This window comes from Schistocerca gregaria, chromosome 3, assembly GCF_023897955.1.
Source record: "Schistocerca gregaria isolate iqSchGreg1 chromosome 3, iqSchGreg1.2, whole genome shotgun sequence".
Classification (NCBI taxonomy): domain Eukaryota; kingdom Metazoa; phylum Arthropoda; class Insecta; order Orthoptera; family Acrididae; genus Schistocerca; species Schistocerca gregaria.
In genome coordinates this window covers 359,305,176-359,328,237 of record NC_064922.1, presented here as the reverse complement: position 1 = coordinate 359,328,237, position 23,062 = coordinate 359,305,176, and the positions used below count along the sequence as shown (strand labels likewise).

General features: G+C 38.5%; 1 protein-coding gene across 7 annotated transcripts in view; it reads left to right on the top strand.

Annotated features, from left to right (window-relative positions):
* LOC126354052 (anoctamin-7-like) overlaps positions 1-23,062 on the top strand; it is a 725,127-nt gene that overhangs the window by 689,920 nt on the left and 12,145 nt on the right. For all 7 annotated transcript variants that reach the window (XM_050003410.1, XM_050003407.1, XM_050003408.1 and 4 more), the window contains exons 15-16: positions 11,887-12,111; positions 16,786-16,917. In XM_050003410.1, coding sequence (XP_049859367.1) covers positions 11,887-12,111; positions 16,786-16,917 — 357 coding nt within the window. The remainder of the gene's footprint in view (positions 1-11,886; positions 12,112-16,785; positions 16,918-23,062) is intronic.

The window sequence follows — 23,062 nt, the reverse complement described above, 5'->3', positions numbered from 1 at the left end:
TGCAGGCATCAAGAGGAGGAAAGTAGGTCTTTGACAAATCCAGCATGGTTAAATTTGGGTGTAGATCTCAAGCGATGCTTTTGGAGAAGATAAACATCTGTGGAGCCAATGGAGGTTTTGGCTCTTGGGTTTGATGGGGGGGGGGGGGGGGGGAGGAGGAGGAGAGAGAGAACGAGCTTTTTTTTTCTGATGAAGGCTGTGGCAGAAAGCTTTATGTAAGTGTCTTTTAATTGTGCCTACCTGCAACTTAGATGTGTCTTCTTTACAGTAAGTAGCAATCTGTCTTTTCCTACATTGTTGTACTGTAAGAGTGTTTCTCTTTAATCTGATAATATTTACTGAACTGCACAATTCTTCCTGTACATAGTTCAACTGTTTAGTAAGCTCTAAAGAAAGCAGTGGGACGGGTGGTGGGTGGAGAACAGACTCTGCTCCTGTGTGAAAGTTTTTATTCTAAGTGATTTCTTGGAACTGATTGGCACGTGGTAAACACTTACTACAAGGTGATACTCATATAATTGATCACCATGTCCAGGACAGTTTTCGAAGGTGATGTATATGCAAGGTAACCATTGACAGTGAAGTGTTTCGTTTTTGATATAGGAGTGTGTGTTTTGAATGGGCAAGCCATTATGTGTACTGGATCACTTTTCACGGGTGAGTCCTATTTATCTTGCAGAGTGATAGCGGATATAGTATGAGTTTCTGAGAAGTTAGAACCAGTTATCCTTCAGACACCAACAAAAGACATGACAGTGTTTGTCTGTGGGGTAAGACTCACAGATTTCCCATTTTACTATTACTGTATAGGCCTATAGGGATGACATATTTCATGCTTGGTTATGTCCTTATGCTGGTGTATTAGATAATGATCTCATACAAAAACATCAAGGTATGACAATGAGTTGCTTCTCATGTATGAATATCTTCAGCAGCCAATTATTTCATATATGACGAGGTCACCTATCTTCCATCCTGGATTCTATGCAGCATGTCTGGGGTATGCTTTGGAGCCCTCTTAGCTGCTCACATTATTCCTCTCCTTTCCCACCACCACACTGACAAGCGAGGTACCTTAAATGGCCGAAACCAAATAAAATTCATTTTTAAAATATGGGGTTGTGTTTGTTCTGCCACCTACAAAGGTCATTTATGTGTAAAACTCTGCATTTATGTACAATAAAAGGATGAATGTTGACAAATATTATGACATAAAATACAATGAAGCACAAGTCACTGATGAAATAATGCTGTGTAACAAATGGTTCAAATCATCTGAATCACAGTATTCATAAATGAGGTATATTTGGCAATAAGTTAAACATTTGCTTGCGGCAATAAATGCAGTTTTACATAGGTACTTTTCCATGAGCAGATGATGTTTTGTCATCATATACTCTTGCCTTATTCATGATAGAATTGCAAATATGGAGTTTCATTGAAGTGATTAAAACACAGTGGAATGGAACAGTATGCACACTTGACAAGGGCAACGATTGGATATGCTACACATCATCCCTGTCTCAAGAGACCTTCAGACTCTTATCACTGAAGCAGTTGGAGTGGAGGGGGAAAATATCAGTGGTAATACCTACATAGGAACTTGTGAAACCAGTAGTAAATTGGATATGGAGTATGGATTTACATCTTGCACAAATGAGAGAGTTCATAGAGACGAGCTTTAAAATGAATGATCTCTGTGATTGGATCACTACTGCCAACCATATCCTGGAAAATATTCATCACAGCTCTTGGTCAAGCAGTTTGCTGGGTCTGATACTACTCATCACTAACTAATAATGAAGTTGTACTTGGTATTTCAACCAATATGGTCCAGGAGCATAAATCTGACTGGGGAGAAATAAAGTATGGTGTTCCCAAGGCTCAGTGTTAGGTCTACCATTGTTCCTAATATATTTAAATGATTTTTCTGTCTAATATACAATAAGCAGAATTTTTTCTTGCTGCAGATGACTCTAGTATTGAAACAATTCATCCATAAATTCAGAAACAAAAAAATTGCTGAACAGTGTTCTTAAAAGTATCATTAACTGGTTTTCTGTAAATGGTCTCACCATAAATTTTAAAAAGGCACAAAATATTCAGTTCTACAAGTCTAGGGTATTATGGCACTGATAGGTGTAATGGGTGGCGAGGAAATGATAAATAAGGTAGAAAATGAGAACCTTAACTGGAAAAAGCATAGTTTTGGAACACGAACAACTTAGTTAAGTCCCTTTGCACTTAGAATCATAGCAAATCCTGGGGAGAGAGAAATCAGATTGGGGGGGGGGGGGGGGGGGGGGGGAGGGGGTTGGATGGATGGATGGATGGATAGATGGATGGATGGATAGATGGATAGATGGATGGATGGATAGATGGATGGATGGATAGATGGATAGATGGATGGATGGATAGATGGATAGATGGATGGATGGATAGGTGGATAGATGGATAGATGGATAGAGTTCCATAATCCCTATCCTGTGTATTTGATTTCCTCAGTAGGTACCACCAGTGGTTTTTTTCCCCTCCACTGCTTCAGTGGTAAGAACCTGAAGGTCTGTTGAGACAGGGATGATATGTAGCATATCCAATTGTTGCCCCCCACTATTTGTGATACTACAGATGAGCTAATTAATGAATGTCAGCCACTTTTTATGATCTTCAACTCTGCCTTCAGCAGAAGAGAGAAACATGGTGATGGGCTAGCAATATTTGCAGCAAGAGATAATAACTATAAGGTAATAGATGTAAGTACTTTCACCATGGAGGGTATAATCGAATTACTAGCAGTTAACTACAAGTGGGGAAAGAGAACTTAATTATTACAAGTCTTTACAGACCTCCATGTGACAACCTAGATTTTTTAAAGTTCATGATGGTCTACTTGTTTAACATACACAGTAAACACTGCAAAAAAATGGCTGGGTTGACATAATACTAATAACTTTCCTGAGAAGTGGGTCCTCTAGAGGAGTCAATCCCAGCATATACTGTATTTACATCATCATAAGACACCTCACATTGCATATAGTGTATCAGCTGCGAAGCATGCCATTTCTGACCACAAAGCTGATAAAGCAAAAAGAAACAGTATATGACAAAAAGAACCACCCATGATGACAGTGTTGAAAATCTGAACAGTGTGCTAAAACACTTAAAAAGGTATGAAAAAAACATTACTTTCAGTGTATATGCATCAAAATTTTATTATTGTTTTCACGTCTCATGGCAATAAATTATCTTGCCAGTAAATGAATTTGAAAAACGCAATTAAATAACTGGATAAATCATGAAGTGAAAACAGTAAGAGAAAAACTTACACTTTTTCAGTGTGCAGTGCTATAGAATGACAATAATCAAAGACTGAAGGTAGAATTTAAGAACTATCATATTTACTTCAAAGATATGCTGTTGGAAACTAGAAGTAAATACATAGCCACAATATTAAGAAACTTAAGTAACTTTGGCACAGCTGGCTAGAAAGTTATAAATAGCTCTAGGGATTGTAAGGACAAATCGGCTACTAATCTCGTCATAGGGAATATTATAGAATGCCGTTATTGGATCGAAAATGTTTTTAACGGGTGCTTTTCTTCTGTTGGGATATTCATCAGTAGCCATTTCAGCACTCTCCATAGATGTAAGAGTGTTACAGTTAAATATAGCATATATTTCATGCCAACTAACAATAGTAAAGTAACATACATAATAAAGTCACTAAAAATTTCAAAACGGGCCATTTATCGGCACATTAAAAAGGTGCCTAGACAACATGCCTAATGCCATGGCCACAGCAATAAATTATGTAAGTGGATCAGGTAGTGCCCCAAGACAATGCAAAGATAGCACAAGTAATCCTGATTTACAAGAGAGGTGGTGATCTATAATTGAAAACTATCAATCCATATCAATTTTAACTGCATTTTCTTAGGTAATTTAGAAAGTTATTGACACTAGACTAATCACATTCCTGCAGTAACAGAATTTAATATTTAAAAATCAGATTGGCTTTATGAAAAAATCAACTTCAATAGCCTCAGCACAAGTAATAGATGAAATAATAACTGTCAAAGAGAACAAGGAGCGTGTTACTGGAGTTTTCCTTGATCTTGAAAAAACTTTTGACTGTGTCAGCATTATCATATTACTTGACAAGCTGTGGAATCTTGAGTGCTAAAAGGAAATGGATATGGGTTAATAAAATAATATATTGCAACAGGGCACAACTTGTGTTAGTTACAACAAACAGTGGGTCTTTCAAATCCAAAATTACTGACATCAAATATGGAATGCCTCATGATCCTGTGTTGGGACACCTTCTTCTCTTGATTTATGTTAATGTTATAAAGTAATGTTCTCCTTACTCAAAAAAAAAAAAAAAAAGTATGTAGACGATACATCAATTGTGTGAAAACACTAAGCCTAGAGTAGTCTGGAGGTGTCATGCAACAGTGTTACCAATGAAATACTGAAGTGTTACAATGAATCCCATTTAACTGTAAGTGCTTAAAATATTGCAGTAATGAAATTTAACACAAGGAAACAAATAGAATTTGGTACAAAATTATCCATAGAAAATGACATTGTAAAAAAGGAAAATTGGACAAAATCCCTGAGAATCATAATCCAAGACAACATCAAGTGTGACAAGCGTAATGTAGATTCCTTAACCTGTAAACTGTATAAAAACATGTTTGCTGGAAATTTGATAACCAAATGTTGTTAAGACATATATGTGCAAAAAAACTGCTTATCAGTTGTTACTCTCATCAAATTTAAACTATGTGGTAGAAATATGGATTGCTATAACACAAAGAACTCTAATCACATTATTAACATTGTAGAAAAAAAGCCATCACAATTATTTGTAGTGCCAAATCTAGAGAATCATGTTGTAACCTGTTTCCAAAATTAGGAGTGCTTTTCCATTATAGGTGTGTATATATGTAGTAAAAGTAATACTGCTCATGAGAACAATAAATATACACCAGCATAAGAGACAAAAATTAAGATACCATATAAATAATCCAAGAACAGCATTATACTGTATGACAAAAGTTCACCATGCTTCACTGAAGCTTGCCAATGCCATGCCAAAATGTCTCGCAGCCCTCTCTAACAACAAATTAATACACCTACTAAGTTCGTAATTGATACGGTAATCAGTTTTATTCCCTAGAGGAGTTCTTTACCTATGTAGGGCTCATAGTTTCAGGTAATTCACAATTGATCTAACAATCATAAACATATTTTGTAGCTCCGTTATTTGTATATTAACAAATGTAAAACGCATTAGTGTTAAATTTATTGTTAAACACAACTGTTTTTAGGTCATAATTTGTAAACTGATATATTCAGAAGAATTATCTGTGCATGTCCTGAAACTTATATTATTTATTTGGATTATATTTTATGTTGAGTTATTATTATTATTATTATTATTATTATTATTATTATTATTATTATTATTATTATTATGTGTTAGTCATTTGGAATGAAATCTTTCTTTCAGAAGCTTCATTTGGATATAGTTATGGTTCAAGCTTCCTCAAAATTTACCTTCAGGCTTTTTACCTATGAAGTTGCATTATATCTGCATACAACAACAGTGCATATAGGTTATAATTACATTAAAGATGCTCACTCCAACAGTCGTGTCTTTGCACACTTCACCTGATGTGAGAGCTATGACATTCTCTCTCCTCCACTGTCAACCGCCTAAACCATTTCCACTGTCATCACCTCTGCTTCTAAATATGTTTTCTTCCAGAAGAAATCCGTGACTCAAAAATTATGTCTTCTTATAAATGTACCTACGTCGTCGATTTTGGTTAGTGCAGAAAATCATCATAGATGAATGGAGCAATTATATTTTGAGATTGGACATCTGGCTCCTTGATTATATTATTTCCAAAAGAATCAGTATTGAAGCCTGTCCTGCAGACCAGAGCACAGCACACATTATCATCTCCTCCTCCTCCTCCTTTGGCTTCTTCAAAAAGGGCAGTAAAAGGCCTTATCCTGCTTATGCTGTAACAAAACATTGACAGTACAGTAACAATTCTATCTGAGGCTCTTCACCAAAAATATCAAAGTGGATTTAGATAAGGATACTGGCATAGTAACAACATTTTTACAAAAACATGACTTGTATAAAAACTATGAGAATTTGGATCTCTCAGCTCTCTGCTTAATTGATCGATAGTTTGCTCCCAGGTGTTCCACCGAGTTGTTTCTTCCATTTTATGCAGTTTATTTTGATGACTGTTCTGTCCATCTTCCAGATGGAATACAAGCGGATAGTACACACAACAGCAGGACTTGCAGCACCTGAAGAGGATAACTGGGTCAATTGTCAGAATATTGTACTTAAAATGGAGGAAAACAGCTTGGCCAAACACCTGGGAGAGCAATAATAAGATAATTAAGTTTCAAAACCCACACTGATTTTGTGGATAAAAAAACACACAAAACACTTTTGACTTAGTCAGAATAAATCTTGAATAAAAATCGGTAACAGTGGATACCCACTACATCTCATAAATGCAATCCAAAGTTTATTTCGTCACACAAATAATAATAATAATAATAAATACAAGAGAGAAAGGAAAATACAAGATAAAAAAAGCAATTAAAGTGTACAACAGGTGGATGTTAATCATCCTCACTTTTTAACACTGATGCTCATAATGTCCTTAAAATCTAAGCACTACATCAGCTAAAGCAAAAATGTACAGAATAGTCCAATATCATTATAAAATATAATCCATATCCAAAATAAACTAACTCAGTATCTCAACAGTATTGTGAAAAGGATAGATTACTACTCACCATATAGAGATGATGTTGAGGCATGGACAGGCCCAACAAAAGAACTGCTATATATTTGAGCTTTTGGCCAGAAGGCTTTCTTCTAAACTAGGAAACATACACACACACACACACACACACACACACACACACACACACACACACACAAACGACTTTCTCCGGCCACTGAGGCTGGACTGTAGGCAACTATGCCTGATAGAAGCAGCAATCCATGGGTGGTGAGGGTAAAGAGGAGGCTGGGGCAGGGAAGGGGAGCGATAGCAGGGAGAGGAGTGTATAGTGCTTATGGTAGTATGCTGGGACGTGTTGGGGACAGAGTAGGGCTGGTAGGGGCAGTTAGGATGTTTGGAGGAGGGGGGCTGAAAAAGGAGAGAAATGGGGGGGGGGGGGGGGGGTTAGGCCGGTATTACACTATCAAATTTCTTTGTCAAATATCCTTGTCAAAGAAATTTGATGGTATAATAGGGAACTTTGTCAAATCTTATCTGTCATCAAATAAATTTGATCAAATCTAGGGCCTCACTGTAGATTTGATCAAAGAAGTCGCTTGTCTTCTGTTCACTGCAATCTGAAATGTTACCACGTGGAGCACCAGCATTGCTCCAGCGTTCTGTCATCTGCAGTGTTTTTATAAACATTGCCAGTAAATACAATTGGTGTGTACCGACAACTACAAAATTAATAGAGATGTATGAAGCTGATGAGGCACTTTACAACATGAGGCACCCTGAATACAAAAACTGCCCAAAGTAACAAACCCCTCACCTTGTTCACATGCACTGATGACAACTTTGTGATCTGGTCTTAGGGTAAGGACACCTTTTTCACATTCCTCCAGAACCTCAAAGCCTTCCTCCCATTCACTTCACCTGTTCCTGCTCAACCCATCAGGCCACATTGCTCAATGTTGAACTCCACCTCAAAGAAGGCTACATCAGTACTTCTTTCCACATCAAACCTACCAGCCACCAGCAATACCTCCACTTCAACAGCAACCACCCGTTACATACCAAGAATTCCCTTCCATAAAGCCTAGCCACCTGTGGTGTTTGCATCAGTGATAAGCAGTCTATCTCCAAATATTCTAAGGGTCTTACTGAGGCCTTCAAAGACTGAAATTACTCTCCCAACCTTTTGTAGAAACAGATTTCTCATGCCTTGTCTCTGCCATCTACCACCTGATACATTCGCACCATTTAGCCACAAGGAATACTCTCCTCACTACACAGTATTACCCAGGACTGGAGCAGCTGAATCACATTCTCCATCAGGGTTCTGAATATCTCCCATTGTGCCCTGAAGCAAGGAACATCCTCCCCTTTCTCCTTCCCACCCCTCCCACAGTGTTATATTGCCCTGTCTGCCAAACCATAGCAATATCCTTGTCCATATCTATTCCACCGCTGCTCCTGACCCCTTGCCACATGGTTCATATCACTGCAATAAATATAAGTGTAGACCTGTCCTATACATCCATCCACCAACAACTACAACAACAACAACAACAACAACTACTACTACTACTACTACTACTACTACTACTACTACTATTATTATTATGAAAGCCCAGTCACAGACACTACCTATCATCAAATGCAAGGCTGCCTATGGAAGCAGTCACATGATCTACAAACTAAGTTGCAACAAATGTGCTGCTTTCTACATGGGCACAGCTGTCTGTCCGCATAAATGACCACCGATAAATTGTGGCCAAGAGATAGCTGGACCACCCAGTTGCTGAACATGCTCAACACAACTTGCTTTATTTCACAGCCTGTACCATTTGGATTCTTCCTAGCAGTACCAACATTTTTAAATTTCATAGATGGGAATTGTGAACTCTCCCTGGAATATATCCTATGTTCTACAACCTGTCTGACCTCAACCTTCACTATTGCTTATTCTTCACTCACCTATTCCCTTCCCTGCTCCCACTCCACCACTACAGCCTTCTATTCCATCAACACTCCCAGTCTTTTTCCCCTCCTCTATTCCAGCTAGTAGATCCTGTTTCCGCATGCTCTCACAATCAGTGCTACACCTTCCTCCGCCCCCTACCCTGCTATCCGTTCCCCACTCCACCCCAGCATCCTCCTCCACCCCACTCCACCCACAGGTTGGTGTGTGTGTGTGTGTGTGTGTGTGTGTGTGTGTGTGTGTGTGTGTGTGTGTGTGTCAGTAGCAATCTAGCCTTTTCTTACTACTGTCATTATTCCATCCTGGATTTTCCTCTGTTTAACTTAAAATGTGTCTACATAATATGAAAGGTGGGGCCTTTTAAGATAATTTACTATGATGAAAATAGTAATTAAAATAATGAATTGATCAGATTGACACTTTAAATAAGTGGACTGTGACACGAGATCCCTGACAATGATACAAATGAAAAGCTGCACATATTTGAAGGAGTATTTGGAATAACGAACAGAACAATTCAATACAAAAGCCAGAAGGATTAAAAACTCAAGTTGTGTATAACTATGGTGATACCATTAATGCCCCATGGAATCATGATGCACACACACACACACACACACACACACACACACACACACACACACACACACACACACACACACACACACAAAGATAGGAGCAAAATGTATGGGGCAGAATGGAGATTTCTGAGGGGAGTGAATGGTTGCATAGGAAGAGATTTAATTAGAAATGAAAATGTTTCAGTTGAATGCATATACTATTAATTAGGAAAATAATTGAATACAGAGATAAATGAAAACACCATGTATCCTATAAAATTCTGAGCTAGAGCTCCAAAGAAATGAGAGATGTATGTTGACAAATGAAATGTTGAACACACACTTTTTGGAGATGGGACAGGCAGATGCCTTATCTCAATATGCAGGCTACACCAATAATTTACTATATTTGCTCATACTAAGATGTTATTTTGTTTATATACTATAAGTTTCAGTAAGTTAGTATCATCAGAATTATTACTCATCTGAGCACTACTAACATCAAGAATGAAGTTGTGTGTCCCACTGCTTGAAATAAATGAGAGATTTACAACTAACACTACCATCTTACAGTAATGTTGCATTTTGTTTAACTTTACTACCTTCTGCATTAGGTGAAAAATTCTGCATTAACAACTTCTAAATCTGTTTGTGGGGTGTACTTCATCATATGAAAGAATTTAAGTAAAATATGTAAATCCTTCAGTATTTTAGTACAAAGAGCCCTGTGATAACTTTTGTTGAAGCAATGTTCAGAATACTACTGTGGGGAAACTTTCTTAAACATGAGATAGCAAATTCATCATATTTAATGCTCTGATATTTGTGACAACACACTGAAAAACACATATTGTGACTATAACAAAAAATCAAATTTTAATTTATTAATTTGAAGGTTGCTCATTACCATTTGAGTTTGTTACTGGTGGATAATGTGTACGTGACTGTAGGGGCGGAGGGGGGGGCGGGGGGTGTCCTTAAACAAAATAAAAAAATTAAGAAACACTAAAAAGTGTCATCATCACAAAGCATTTGTTTGTTAAACCCTCCTTTCGCATAAACAATTTCCAAGATGCCTGCTGGAGCATGCTTGTCTCAAAAGTCTTGCCTCCTCCTTATAGTTTTCTTACTTCATTTTTTTATAATTACCATACCACTTTATTTCATTGTCTTGTAATTACCACTTGATCTTCCTTCCACCATTGCTCTTCTGCCTCAATACAACTTGGTATTTTTCTGCTTCTATGCAACTTGGTACTTTTCTGCTTCTGCTTCTATGCATCATGAAGATGTCATCAATAAATCTGTACCAAACTTTGGGTTGGCAGGCTTGGGTAACCAAGAAGGCTTCCTCTAAGCGACCCATAAATAGGTTGGCACACGAGGGGGCCATCCTGGTACCCATGGCTGTTCCCTTTAATTGTTGGTATATCTGGCCTCCAAAAGTGAAGAAATTGTGAGTCAGGATGAAGCTGGCTAAGGTGACGAGGAAAGAGGTTTTAGGTAGGGTGGCAGGTGATCGGCATGAAGGCTGCTCCAGTCCTGAATCCCTGGACCATTACACCAACCACCTGAAAACAGCTTTTGCATCCCGCAACTACCCTCCTGACCTGGTACAGAAGCAGATAACCAGAGCCACTTCCTCATCCCCTCAAACCCAGAACCTCTCACAGAAGAACCCCAAAAGTGCCTCACTTGTGACAGGATACTTCCCGGGACTGGATCAGACTCTGAATGTGGCTCTCCAGCAGGGATACGACTTCCTAAAATCCTGCCCTGAAATGAGATCAGTCCTTCATGAAATCCTCCCCACTCCACCAAGAGTGTATTTCCGCCATCCACCTAAGCTTTGTAACCTCTTGGTTCATCCCTATGAAATCCCCAAACCACCTTCCCTACTCTCTGCCTCCTACCCTTGTAACCGACCCCGGTGTAAAACCTGTCCTATGTACCCTCCCACATCCACCTACTCCAGTCCTGTAACCCGGAAGGTGTACACGATCAAAGGCAGAGCCACGTGTGAAAGCACCCACGTGATTTACCAACTGACCTGCGTGCCTACACTGTGACGCTTTCTATGTGGGAATGACCAGCAACAAACTGTCCATTCGCATGAATGGACACAGGCAGACAGTGTTTGTTGGTAATGAGGATCACCCTGTGGCTAAACATGCCTTGGTGCACGGCCAGCACATCTTGGCACAGTGTTACACCGTCCGGGTTATCTGGATCCTTCCCACCAACACCAACCTATCTTTGTTTTTAATATATTTTTTCCCATGTGGATGTTTCTTTCTATTTTATTTACATCATGATCTATGTGTATATTTAGATCTCATTCTAATTATTATATTTTTTAATGAACAGGAGTTGTAGTTGAAGTTAATTATGTTCTGTCATTCACTGAAATCAATTGTATTCAATAGCATCACATTAAGATTATGTTAAAATATTAATTTAAGAAAAAAATAATAAGAATTTCATTAATGCAATAAATAATAAATGCCAAGTTGTAACAATATTGCACCACTAATGAGGCACTCAATAATTGTTCTAATTTTTGTTGTTACAGGGTTTCCTCATTGCTTTCACTTCAGAATTTTTACCCAAATTATTGTATCAGTACGAGTATGATTGGGATCTGACTGGATATGTGAATTTCACATTGGCATATGCTCCAAAGGGGAATACAACTGAACAGTGCCGTTATCGTGGATTCAGAGATGAGACTGGTAGTCACACACCATTTTTTTGGAGACTGCTTGCTGTGCGCTTTGCCTTTGTCATCATTTTTGAGGTATTTCACCCATGCTTTGTGTTATTTTCAATTCCATCTCTTTATTTATAACAGTAGTCATATGTTGTTCTCAGACAATTACTACTCTCATTAGAATTGTGTCATCAGTTGGCCGGGGGAAGTTCTAGTCACCATGCCTTTAGAAATTGTATGTTGAACTGCTGCTTCAGTACTGTTCTGTTACTGAAGCTGTAAATGTTTACTCTCATAGTTCTAAGACTCTATAAACTGTCATCTGAAACTATTCCAGTCCTCACTGAACAGTTTTAAAGTATTAAGCTTTTTAAAAATAACAATTAGCATTGCATATAAAAATCTTAAATCTGACTTTTTGTCAGAGTATGTTGATACATTCTATCCAGAGTGAGTGATATGTCTGTCTCTAACATCATCCTCACAATAACATTCCCAAAAGAATCAGAGATGGTACTGGCAGCTGTTTACAACATTTTAGAGGCCAATAACTTTAGTTATTATGATACGTGAATGGTAGTGACTGATTAGTCTCACCATCGTGGCTAAACCAACCTAATTAAACATGAAATGTTATATTTGTTTATTAAAGATAAGTCACTGTAACATAAACAATGACTGGGCCCAAATCATTTGACAGAATGTATGTAAAAATACTGTAAAGATGTACAAGAAGTTATTCAGCATCAATGTGACTCTCGCAAAGTGAATGTCTGGTGTAGTTTGATGGAAGATCGTGTGATTGGACCTTTAATTTTTGTAGAAAAAACAATAAACGAGGCTGTTTACTGTGACAAACTGACAAGAGTACATCTTTCCCCAAATGGACGATATTGAGGTGAAAAATGGGCTTATGTTTTTCCAACAAGACGCCCCCCCCCCCCCACCTCATTACAGTAACCGTGTGTGTGTGTGTGTGTGTGTGTGTGTGTGTGTGTGTGTGTGTGTGTGTGTGTGTGCGTGCAGCTCTTGACACTCGCTTTCCAGAGAAGTGGACAGGCAGAGCTGGGCCAATACCTTGGTCAAAGGTCACAACGAATCCCAGAATTAACCGCACTGGACTTTTTCTTTTAGGGTCACATAAAAAATGTTGTGTACAGTGAAAAGATCAGAGACGAAAGAATTGTTGTGGCAGTTGGAACAGTTACAACTGAAATGTTGGTGAATATGTGACGAGAAGTGGGATTTCATCTCAATGTGTGCAAGGCAACAAATGGAGCCCATGTTGAACATTAAACAAAGCCTGAAGGAATTCTCTTTCATAATATGTACTCATTGATGTAATTTTTCATTAATTTCCCCATTAGATTTATACTTAAGACTAAGTTCTTTTTCAAACACCCGTATATACAAAATGTACAGAACAAATTTAATCTGTATCGAGAATATGGACAGATTATCAAAGTGGTACAGAATCCATGTTAGACTACAACATGGTTGTCGGTAGTCACCATTCTTGTTCATTATTTGTATGGGTAAAATTGTCTGACAGTAAAGACAAACGCCAGTTGGCTTCATTCGAATGAATAGGAACCCATAGTTGGGTGCTTTACTTTTTGCTGATGATTTGTCTCTTATAGTATCTTCAGAGAATGACCTGCAGTGTTTTGTTCACAATTTACAGATTATATCTGAGATATATAGCAAGGGCATGAACACCAAAAAAGCGAAAATTGTGGCCTTCTATGCAAAATATCCAGTACAAAATAAGATCAATTTCAAAAATAGAATTCTGGAAAGTCTACACTTCCACTTATTTACACTACAAACTGTCCTTTCTGGAAGAAACAGACCTAACAGAAAAAACTGCCAGGTATACAAAACAAAGGGAGTTGTTAATAATGTAATGAAGCCTTCCCTAGTCCAAAGCACACCAGAATATGCCTTTATAAGACCTTAGCGAGAGCTGTGCTGTGCTGTGCTGCGCTGGACAGCAGAGTGCAGACAATAAAAGCAAAAGATGGGAAAAGACTAACAATTTATGAAATGAAATTCTTCAAGAGAACAGCTTTTTACACTAATTTGGGATCACAAAAGAAATGAAAATGTGTTGAAGGAACTTAAAGTGGAATGCATGGCACATTTGGTACACAACCACCAAAACAAAATAGGAAACACCTACAGCGAATGACAGGTGGATTCCAAAACCCGTGATATGCTACGTTACAGTGCAAGATGAAAAAATGGCCAAAGAAATTCTGAATGAGACCATAACAGGCCAAGAGGCCCAATGAGCAAGTGAAACTTGACATGTGGAATTGAAGTGGCATGTCTCTCCTGTCAGAGTATATGTTGAAATCGTGTCACAAATTATCATTATATACAGAGCACCACAACATTTATTTATAACAAGTATGTAGACATGAGTGGCCGGCCGCGGTGGTCTCGCGGTTCTAGGCGCGCAGTCCGGAGCCGTGCGACTGCTACGGTCGCAGGTTCGAATCCTGCCTCGGGCATGGACATGTGTGATGTCCTTAGGTTAGTTAGGTTTAATTAGTTCTAAGTTCTAGGGGACTAATGACCACAGCAGTTGAGTCCCATAGTGCTCAGAGCCATTTGAACCATTTTTTTTTAGACATGAGTGACAATTGCAGTGATTACATTTCCAGAAAGAAGAACTCTTAAAACTTAGCAAATTGACATGTTCTACAAGCCACATTGGCTGGAAGCAGCTTGAGCACAACAGAACAGGTAATAGTGTATGATGGGTGCCATTTCAAGTTCCTTGAAGATATTTTCATTTATTTTGTTATCTCATCTGCTGTAAGAAACTGGTCCTCCCCCCCCCCTCCCCCTCCCCTTCACCCCAAGAATTTCATTTTAAGTGCTCCAATCAGAGACACTGGGCAGACTAGTTTGTAAAGATAATTGTCTGAAAGTCAATAACATCATTTTTGTCAATTTGGTTTTTAATTGTTGGCAGAGATATTGTATAAGAAATTACTCTAGTGAGTATTCCACATCAACTATTATTGATTAATCATAAATAATGAATCCACATAATTTATTGATATAGTCCAATAATTATTTAAAATTTCCTTAAGAATTGGATTATGATTTAGCTAATAAAGGCTTTAAATGACAAGAAGTACTTATTGTTCATAAAATTTATTGTTAATTACTGGAATCGTCCTTCTTCCACAAAATTCAAACTACACTATGATTCAGAAAAATTCCCATATCCTGCAACACACAATGAATTTCTTCACACTAAAAGTATATGTTTGCACTGAACATAATCTCAAGAGGAGTGCAATTTTTATCAAGAGGAGTGCAATTTTTATCTGTAGAACACATTTAAAGAATATCCTACAATTTTTCAGGGGCACACAAATACCAAGTAAATAAAACCTGGAAACTGCACGTCTCCAGGCACCAATTCTAACTACTCCATCACAATGGACAATGCACAGGTCCCTGTTCGAGCAGTATCACAACTACTAGTGCATGCATTTGATCATGCCCATAATGGTGCAAATACGCAAATTTGGTGTTGCATGGAGCCATACAATCAATTGTTCTTATGTGTCATTTAGGACCGTAACAGGAAGGGTCAGCTGTTTCAAGTGTATTGTGGAATCTTCTTCTTGAATTGTACAGTCATTTCTCAAGATAATTTTTCCTTTTTTTTATTCTCAAAGCATAAAATTGTGACCATGGCCAAGTTGTGCAAGAGTCAGAATTACAGCAAAAAAAGTGCACATGCCGCTGCCCCCCCCCCCCCCCCCCCCCCTCTCTCTCTCTCTCTCTCTCTCTCTCTCTCTCTCTCTCTCTCTCTCTCTCTCTCTCTCTCTCTCTCTCTCTCTCTCTCTCTCTCACACACACACACACACACACACACACACACACACACACACACACACACGAGAGAGAGAGAGAGAGAGAGAGAGAGAGAGAGAGAGAGAGAGAGAGAGAGAGAGAGAGAGAGAGAGAGAGAGAGATCAGAAACTTTTTGTTGAATTTCCACATGGTTGTACATCCAAAATGTTGTTTAAATTTACTTCTGTGTGAAGATTCATAGTTTCCAGCACATTTGAAAGCAAGCCACTACAAAAAATTATATTGTTACTTTGTCTACGGCAGCCAACGAACATTCTGCAATTTGGTATCACAATTGCTTAAAACCTGATGATTTCAGTGCCATATCATTTGTTATCCCTCTGCTATGAACTCTCTCTCACCATATAGCTCTGTTACTTTAGCAGAAATTTCTGACATATGTAATATAATAAAAAATAAAGTGGAATGTAGCTACTGTCTTCAGATGAAGATGTATGAAGATGTATGAAGAAATGTCACAGATTTCCTCATCTAGCTAACATCACACAACAAGATGAACAACATTTTATTCCCAAAACATTTCTGAGATTGTGTTCTAATTTGAAACATTAGGATAGTTTGATTTAAAAGACTCCACTTCGGAGATCTGTGACTCGCAGTTGTACAGCATAAGACAGTGTGAGTGAGAGCGAAATCTGTAGCACACTCTATTTTTGGAACTACTTAAGAGAAAGTACTTAATTTGGTAGTGCCTTTCTATTAAATTAGCATGTTAATTTGACTATTAATTTTGTGCAGAATTTAAACTGTACAGTACCAATTCACTCTAAGGCTGTATTACTGATGCTGCAGTTTGTTTCATGAACAACACCACATTTTAATAAGATATTAATACTAAAGGAATTTTATCTGTGCTTTCAGCATGTTGTCTTTGGCATCTGCCGACTGATTGACATCTTGGTACCTGACATACCAGAAAGTCTTGAACTGAAGATAAAGAGGGAACGTTATTTGGCAAAGCAGGCACTTCAGGACTCTGAAACAATCCTCAAGGTTTAGTGCAGTAATTTTGTTTTTAATTTATTCTTATGTATAGCAGTGTATGAGGAAATGCAAATCATCTGTGCTAGTCACAAGCCATCACACATACAGGAATTAATTCTATGAGATGTAAAAATTATATGAATTAAATATTTAAAATTACTTCACAGCTTGTAATGCCTAAAAGGCAATAACTGATGCAAATTTGCACATAAAAAATTGCTTTCTTTCACTGTCTTCCTTGCTCTAGCTCTAATCTAAAACTATTTTAACAGACCTCCTCTATTCCTTTTGACTATTCTCACCCCATCCCTCCATGCAGTCCTTCTCTGAGATCGTTTCTAACTCTGCCCCTTGCAGAGCCCATAGTGTGTGTTGCCAAATCAAAATGCACAGTGAGATGGAGCTCATGATGTGAATTGCCAGTAGACAAGACTAAACCACGTTAACTGTGGAATGGAACTGAAAACATTCCAGGAGTATTAAATGATACAGAAATATTATGGATACACAAAATTAGTACAGTTTGAAGTAAATTTCTTTCCAGAATGAGATTTCACTCTGCAGTGGAGTGTGTGCCAATATGAAGCTTTCCTGGCAGATTAAAACTATGTGCACGGACCAAGACTCAAACTCAGGACCTATGCCTTTCGCGGGCAAGTGCTCTACCATCTGAGATACCCAACCATGACTCACACCCTGTCCCTGTCTCCCGTTTGGAAGGTAGGAGACAAGGTACTGGCAGAAGTAAAGCTGTGAGGATGGGGTGTGAGTTGTGCTTAGGTAGCTCAGATGGTAAAGCACTTGCACGTGAAAGGCGAAGGTCCTGAGTTCGAGTCTCGGTCCTGCACACAGTTTTAATCTGCCAGGAAAGTTTCATGTCAATATGTTGTCACAACAAAATTAATTTTAAATAGGTAGCTAACAAGTAGAGGTATCCAGTGATGAGATCGACTTTTTGCAACCATTTTATGATGGTGTAGGTTAGGATCCTAGGTGCGACAGTCTGAAGCCACTCACCATGGCAGACCCACGCTTAAAAGTAAACGGGGGGAAAAAAAACAGCCTGTCTACGCATCATAATACCGCCACATTTTCGACTAAGTTCATAGTGTAATGGATAGCATACTAGACTGGTAAATCGAAGGTGCTGGATTCAAATCCTTCAATTTTTTATTTTTATCAGAATGACTTCCACCATTAATTTTCTTCCGTTTCTGTATTTGGTTCTGATGTAATGATTTTAAATTTTCTAATCCTTTGCCTATTCATTTTAACCATTGTATTAACTTTTTTGTTCTATGTGGTTTCGAGATGGCAGCCAGATCATATAGACTTCTTGCCACAATATTCTGGGTGCCAACTGTCCAGCTATCTTCAGGTGAGTGTCTGCCACTGGAGACAGTTAGTTCACAATATTGGCTTTATAGAAATCCATGCCCTTAACAAATACTGTTCTATCTGTGACATGCAGGTGCATGCATAAATGTGATATTACACGTTCACCCACTGTCAAATTGTGCGCTCATATCACTAGAGGCAAACATCAGATGTTGCCAGATGTTTAATTATGAATAAAATGTCTTCTCTCAGAGGAAATTAGAGAGATCACTGGGTCCCAAGCCTTGTCCAGTTGAAAGCTGCCATCATAATTTATAAGATTTCGTGATAGATGTATTTCCACAAACTCTTTAATTACTGAATCTGAAAAAGATCTCACCAGGCCATAATTTTTGTGGCAGAATAATCCATAGTGTCCCTAGGTAATACAGTGTTCATCTGTGTCCAGCTTACTGGGCTACAAAAGGCAAGTGTGGTGCTCATGTTCAACACACCTTCCATGTGCTGTGCGTATTGTCTGACATATGTACACTCTGCACACTGACAAGGGTTTTTGTTAATCGGGCCTTCTGCAGGCCCAGATTGTCTTTTACCTAACCGAGAAAGAGACTAATCATCACCAGTGGCCAAAAGATTACTCTAAGCTGATATTTCCTTAGTATCCCACTTACTTTAGATGAAAGGTTGCTGACTTACAGAAGGAAAGCCCTGGACTTGAAGTCTCCTTATCTTCTTGATGTGGTTGGTCATATTTCCTCCACCTTAGCACAGTACTAATCTGATGTGGACATTAACCATTATCTATGAACCCTGACTGTAGAGGTTCTTGCTCTTTTGTAAGGCTGTCTCCATTAGAAATGTTCTAAGGATGCTGGTAATTTGTGAAGGGTGATGGCAGCTTGACGTTCGCAGATAAATGTCCTTGTGTGGGCTCAAGGCAGGTAGGATGTCCTAATGGCCCATCCTCTCTCCTAGTAAGAAAGACGACCAAAAATGGTAAGCAATCGCCCTTCTCTATTTCCATTGTAAACTGGATGTTCTTGTGGATTGAATTTAGATGCTGCAAGAAGCGTTTGTGGATTGAATTTAGATGCTGCAAGAAGCGTGACTGTTCTTGTTTACCATGGGGCTACACTACAAAAGTGTCATCTATATGTCACCAGAAGACTCTCAGCTTAAGTTCTGCTGAATCAAGTGCCCTTTCCCAATGTCTTCCATAAAAACGTTAGCAAACAGAGAGGAGAGAGGACTGCCCGTGACATCATCATCAGTCTGCTCAAGATATTTGTTGTTAAATAAAAAGTACATCAAAGCTCACTAGTAAGTCAGTTTCACTGAGTTGAAGTGATTTCAGTCTATTGATAAAGTCAGCAGAGCTGCGGACATGATGCCCACACTTCCTCACTAAAGGTCTCAGTAGAGAGATGAGATATATTGCTAAATCATAAGTGGGGGCATCAATACTACTCACAATCATCTGTAATGGAACCTCTTTTTTATGAATCTTCAGAATACCATATAACCTGGGTGGCACAGAACATGAAAAATGTCATGCACCTACAAAAGCTCCACTGCAAATGAGCAACATTTCTGCCATTGAAAGGCCCATGCTACGAAAGCTACAAGAAGCTGCCCACATGGTGGTTGTACCAGCCAATAAGGGAAACGCCACTATGCTGTTTCCATGTGAGGCTTATAGCTTGCTGAGTGAAACAATGTATCAGAAGATTGACAAAGACTCCACAGGGAAAGTGGAAAGGAAAACATCAGCACTGCTGGATTCTTCTTCTGTTCCACAAGAAGTGGCCAAAAGATTAAGGCCTCATAGTTCTGTGCCACACAGGCTATTTGATCTTCCAAAGATTCATAAAAAAGAGGTTCCCTTATGGCTGATTGTCAGTAATATCGATGCCCCCCCCTCTCGCCATAAAATTTGGCAATACATTTCGCCTCTCTACTGCAACTTTTTGTGGGGAAGTTCATGCAAGTTTGTGACTTAATTAATAAACTGAAATCACTTCAACTTAGTCAAACTGACTTACTAGTGAGCTTCAATGTTTTCTCTCTATCCACTAAGGTTCCTCTTAAGGACTCTTTGTCACTCATCAGCAATAAGTTCAAGGCCAATATAACATCACTTTTTCATCATGTTGTTTCCTGAATGCACATTTTATTCAACAACAAATATTTTGAGCAGACTGACAGTGTTGCCTGGGCAATCCTCTCTCCTCTCCAGTAGCAAACTTTTTTATGGAAGGTGTTGAGGAAAGGGCACTTGATTCAGCAGAACTTAAGCTGAGAGTCTTCTGGTGCCATGTAGATGACACTTTTATAGTGTAGCCCCATGGCAAACAAGAACTGTCACGCTTCTTGCAACATCTGAACTCAATTTACATCATCATCCAGTTTACGATGGAAAAAGAGAAGAGCAGTTGCTTACCATGTTTGGTAGTTCTTGTTATTAGGAGAGAGGATGGGCTCTTAGGGCATTCTATCTACCAAAGCCCACACATATGGACCTTTATCTGCAAGTGTCGAGCTGCCATCACCATTCACAAATTATCAGCATCCTTAGAACGTTGGTGCTCTGGGCTCATGTTGTTTCTAATAAAGGCAGTCTTACAAAAGAGCAAGAACACCTACAGTCAGGGTTCAAAGATAATGGTTACTGTCCATATCAGATTAGTACTGTGCTAAGATAAAAGTTATCACCCACAACATCAAGAAGATAAGGTGCTGTTAAAGTCCATGGTGTTCCTTTCGTAAGTCAGCAACTTTCCATCTGAAGTACGCAGGATCCCAAGGAAACATCAACTTAAAGTAATCTTTCAGCCACTGGTAAAGATTAGTGCTCTTCTTCATTCATTAAAGGATGATCTGGGTCTGTGGACGGTCAGGATTTACAAAATTCTTTGTCAGTGTGGCAAAGTGTACATATGTCAGAAGATACACACAGTAAATGAAAGTTACATTGACATGTGTGCCACACTTGGCCTTCACAGCTCAATAAGTTGGCCATAGCTGTGCATTTTATTACCACAGAACACACTATGGATTATTCTACCACAAAAATCTTGGCCATGTTGACCATGTTGAAATCTTTTTGGGATTCAGTAATTAAAGTGTTTCTGGAAATACGTCTAGCACAAAAATGATGGCAGCTTTCAACTAGACAAGGTTTCAGACCCAGTGATCACTCTAATTTCTTCTGAAAGAAAACATTTTATTCATAATGAAATGTCTGGCAACATCCAACATTTGTTTCTAGCAATGCAAGCACATATTCAGACAGAGGGCGGACATGTCATATCACCTTTACGCGTGCACCTGCTCACTATAGACGGGACAGCATTTGCAGAGGGTGCAGGTTTTGATAGAAGGTGCTCCTGTGACTGCCGCCAAAGTGCTAGCGTTTCCATGCCAATTTTTTGATATAAAGCTCTAACACAGTGAACTAGCAGTCTCCACTGGCAGACGCTCATCTGAAAATGGCTAGACAGTTGACAGATTTATTTTTCGTTGAGAGATGTACAGTTTTTCAGTTGTTAGTATTAAAATAAATGTTTAAAACACAGATTGTTCTCTCACAATAGACAAAACATAAGAGTTGGCTTTCTACATTCACATTTTCTTCATCAAATTCAATGAGAAATACACTTCATTGATATTACGAAATATTGTCTTTTCATTACCTGACTTCAATCCAAATCAGTCACACCATAGCATGTTACAAAAGAAAACAGAATCCAATGAACAATTGAATGTATTTTGATTGTTTTCAAATTTGGCAATTTCATGATTATCTTGAAGTAATTCAAGTGTGTTCTTAAGTTTTTTACAATATTTTTTCACTCGATGGTAAAAATGTATGTCACATGACTGACAGGAGGAAGTACACTTAAGATGAATAATTTTCACAGTGCATATAGCTTTCCCAACACTGATCATAGAAGGAAGGCTTTCCAGCACTGTTCACAAATATGTCATCGTATAATTTGTTGTCCATCTGACCACTCCATGAATCGTCTAGTACAAAGTGTCATTTTTAATGATGTATGGTTTCATGACAGATTGCAAATATTGTCTGTACAGTTCTTTTATTAATTTTCCTGATTTCTTTAGAAACAGTAAGTACAAAGTTTTTTGTGACTTTCTACGTACATAAGAACACATGTGGCAGCTATTCTTTGACAAATGTCAAAGCATATTCCACTGTATATGAATGTGTAGTTTTTGCCAGATTTTTCTTTTGCACCAAAACTGTTGTTTTTGCACCAGAACTGTTGTGTTTTTGCACCAGAACTGTTGTGTTTTTGCGCCAGAACTGTTGTGTTTTTGCGCCAGAACTGTTGTGTTTTTGCGCCAGAACTGTTGTGTTTTTGCGCCAGAACTGTTGTGTTTTTGCGCCAGAACTGTTGTGTTTTTGCGCCAGAACTGTTGTGTTTTTGCGCCAGAACTGTTGTGTTTTTGCGCCAGAACTGTTGTGTTTTTGCGCCAAAACTGTTGTGTTTTTGCGCCAAAACTGTTGTGTTTTTGCGCCAAAACTGTTGTGTTTTTGCGCCAAAACTGTTGTGTTTTTGCGCCAAAACTGTTGTGTTTTTGCGCCAAAACTGTTGTGTTTTTGCGCCAAAACTGTTGTGTTTTTGCGCCAAAACTGTTGTGTTTTTGCGCCAAAACTGTTGTGTTTTTGCGCCAAAACTGTTGTGTTTTTGCGCCAAAACTGTTGTGTTTTTGCGCCAAAACTGTTGTGTTTTTGCGCCAAAACTGTTGTGTTTTTGCGCCAAAACTGTTGTGTTTTTGCGCCAAAACTGTTGTG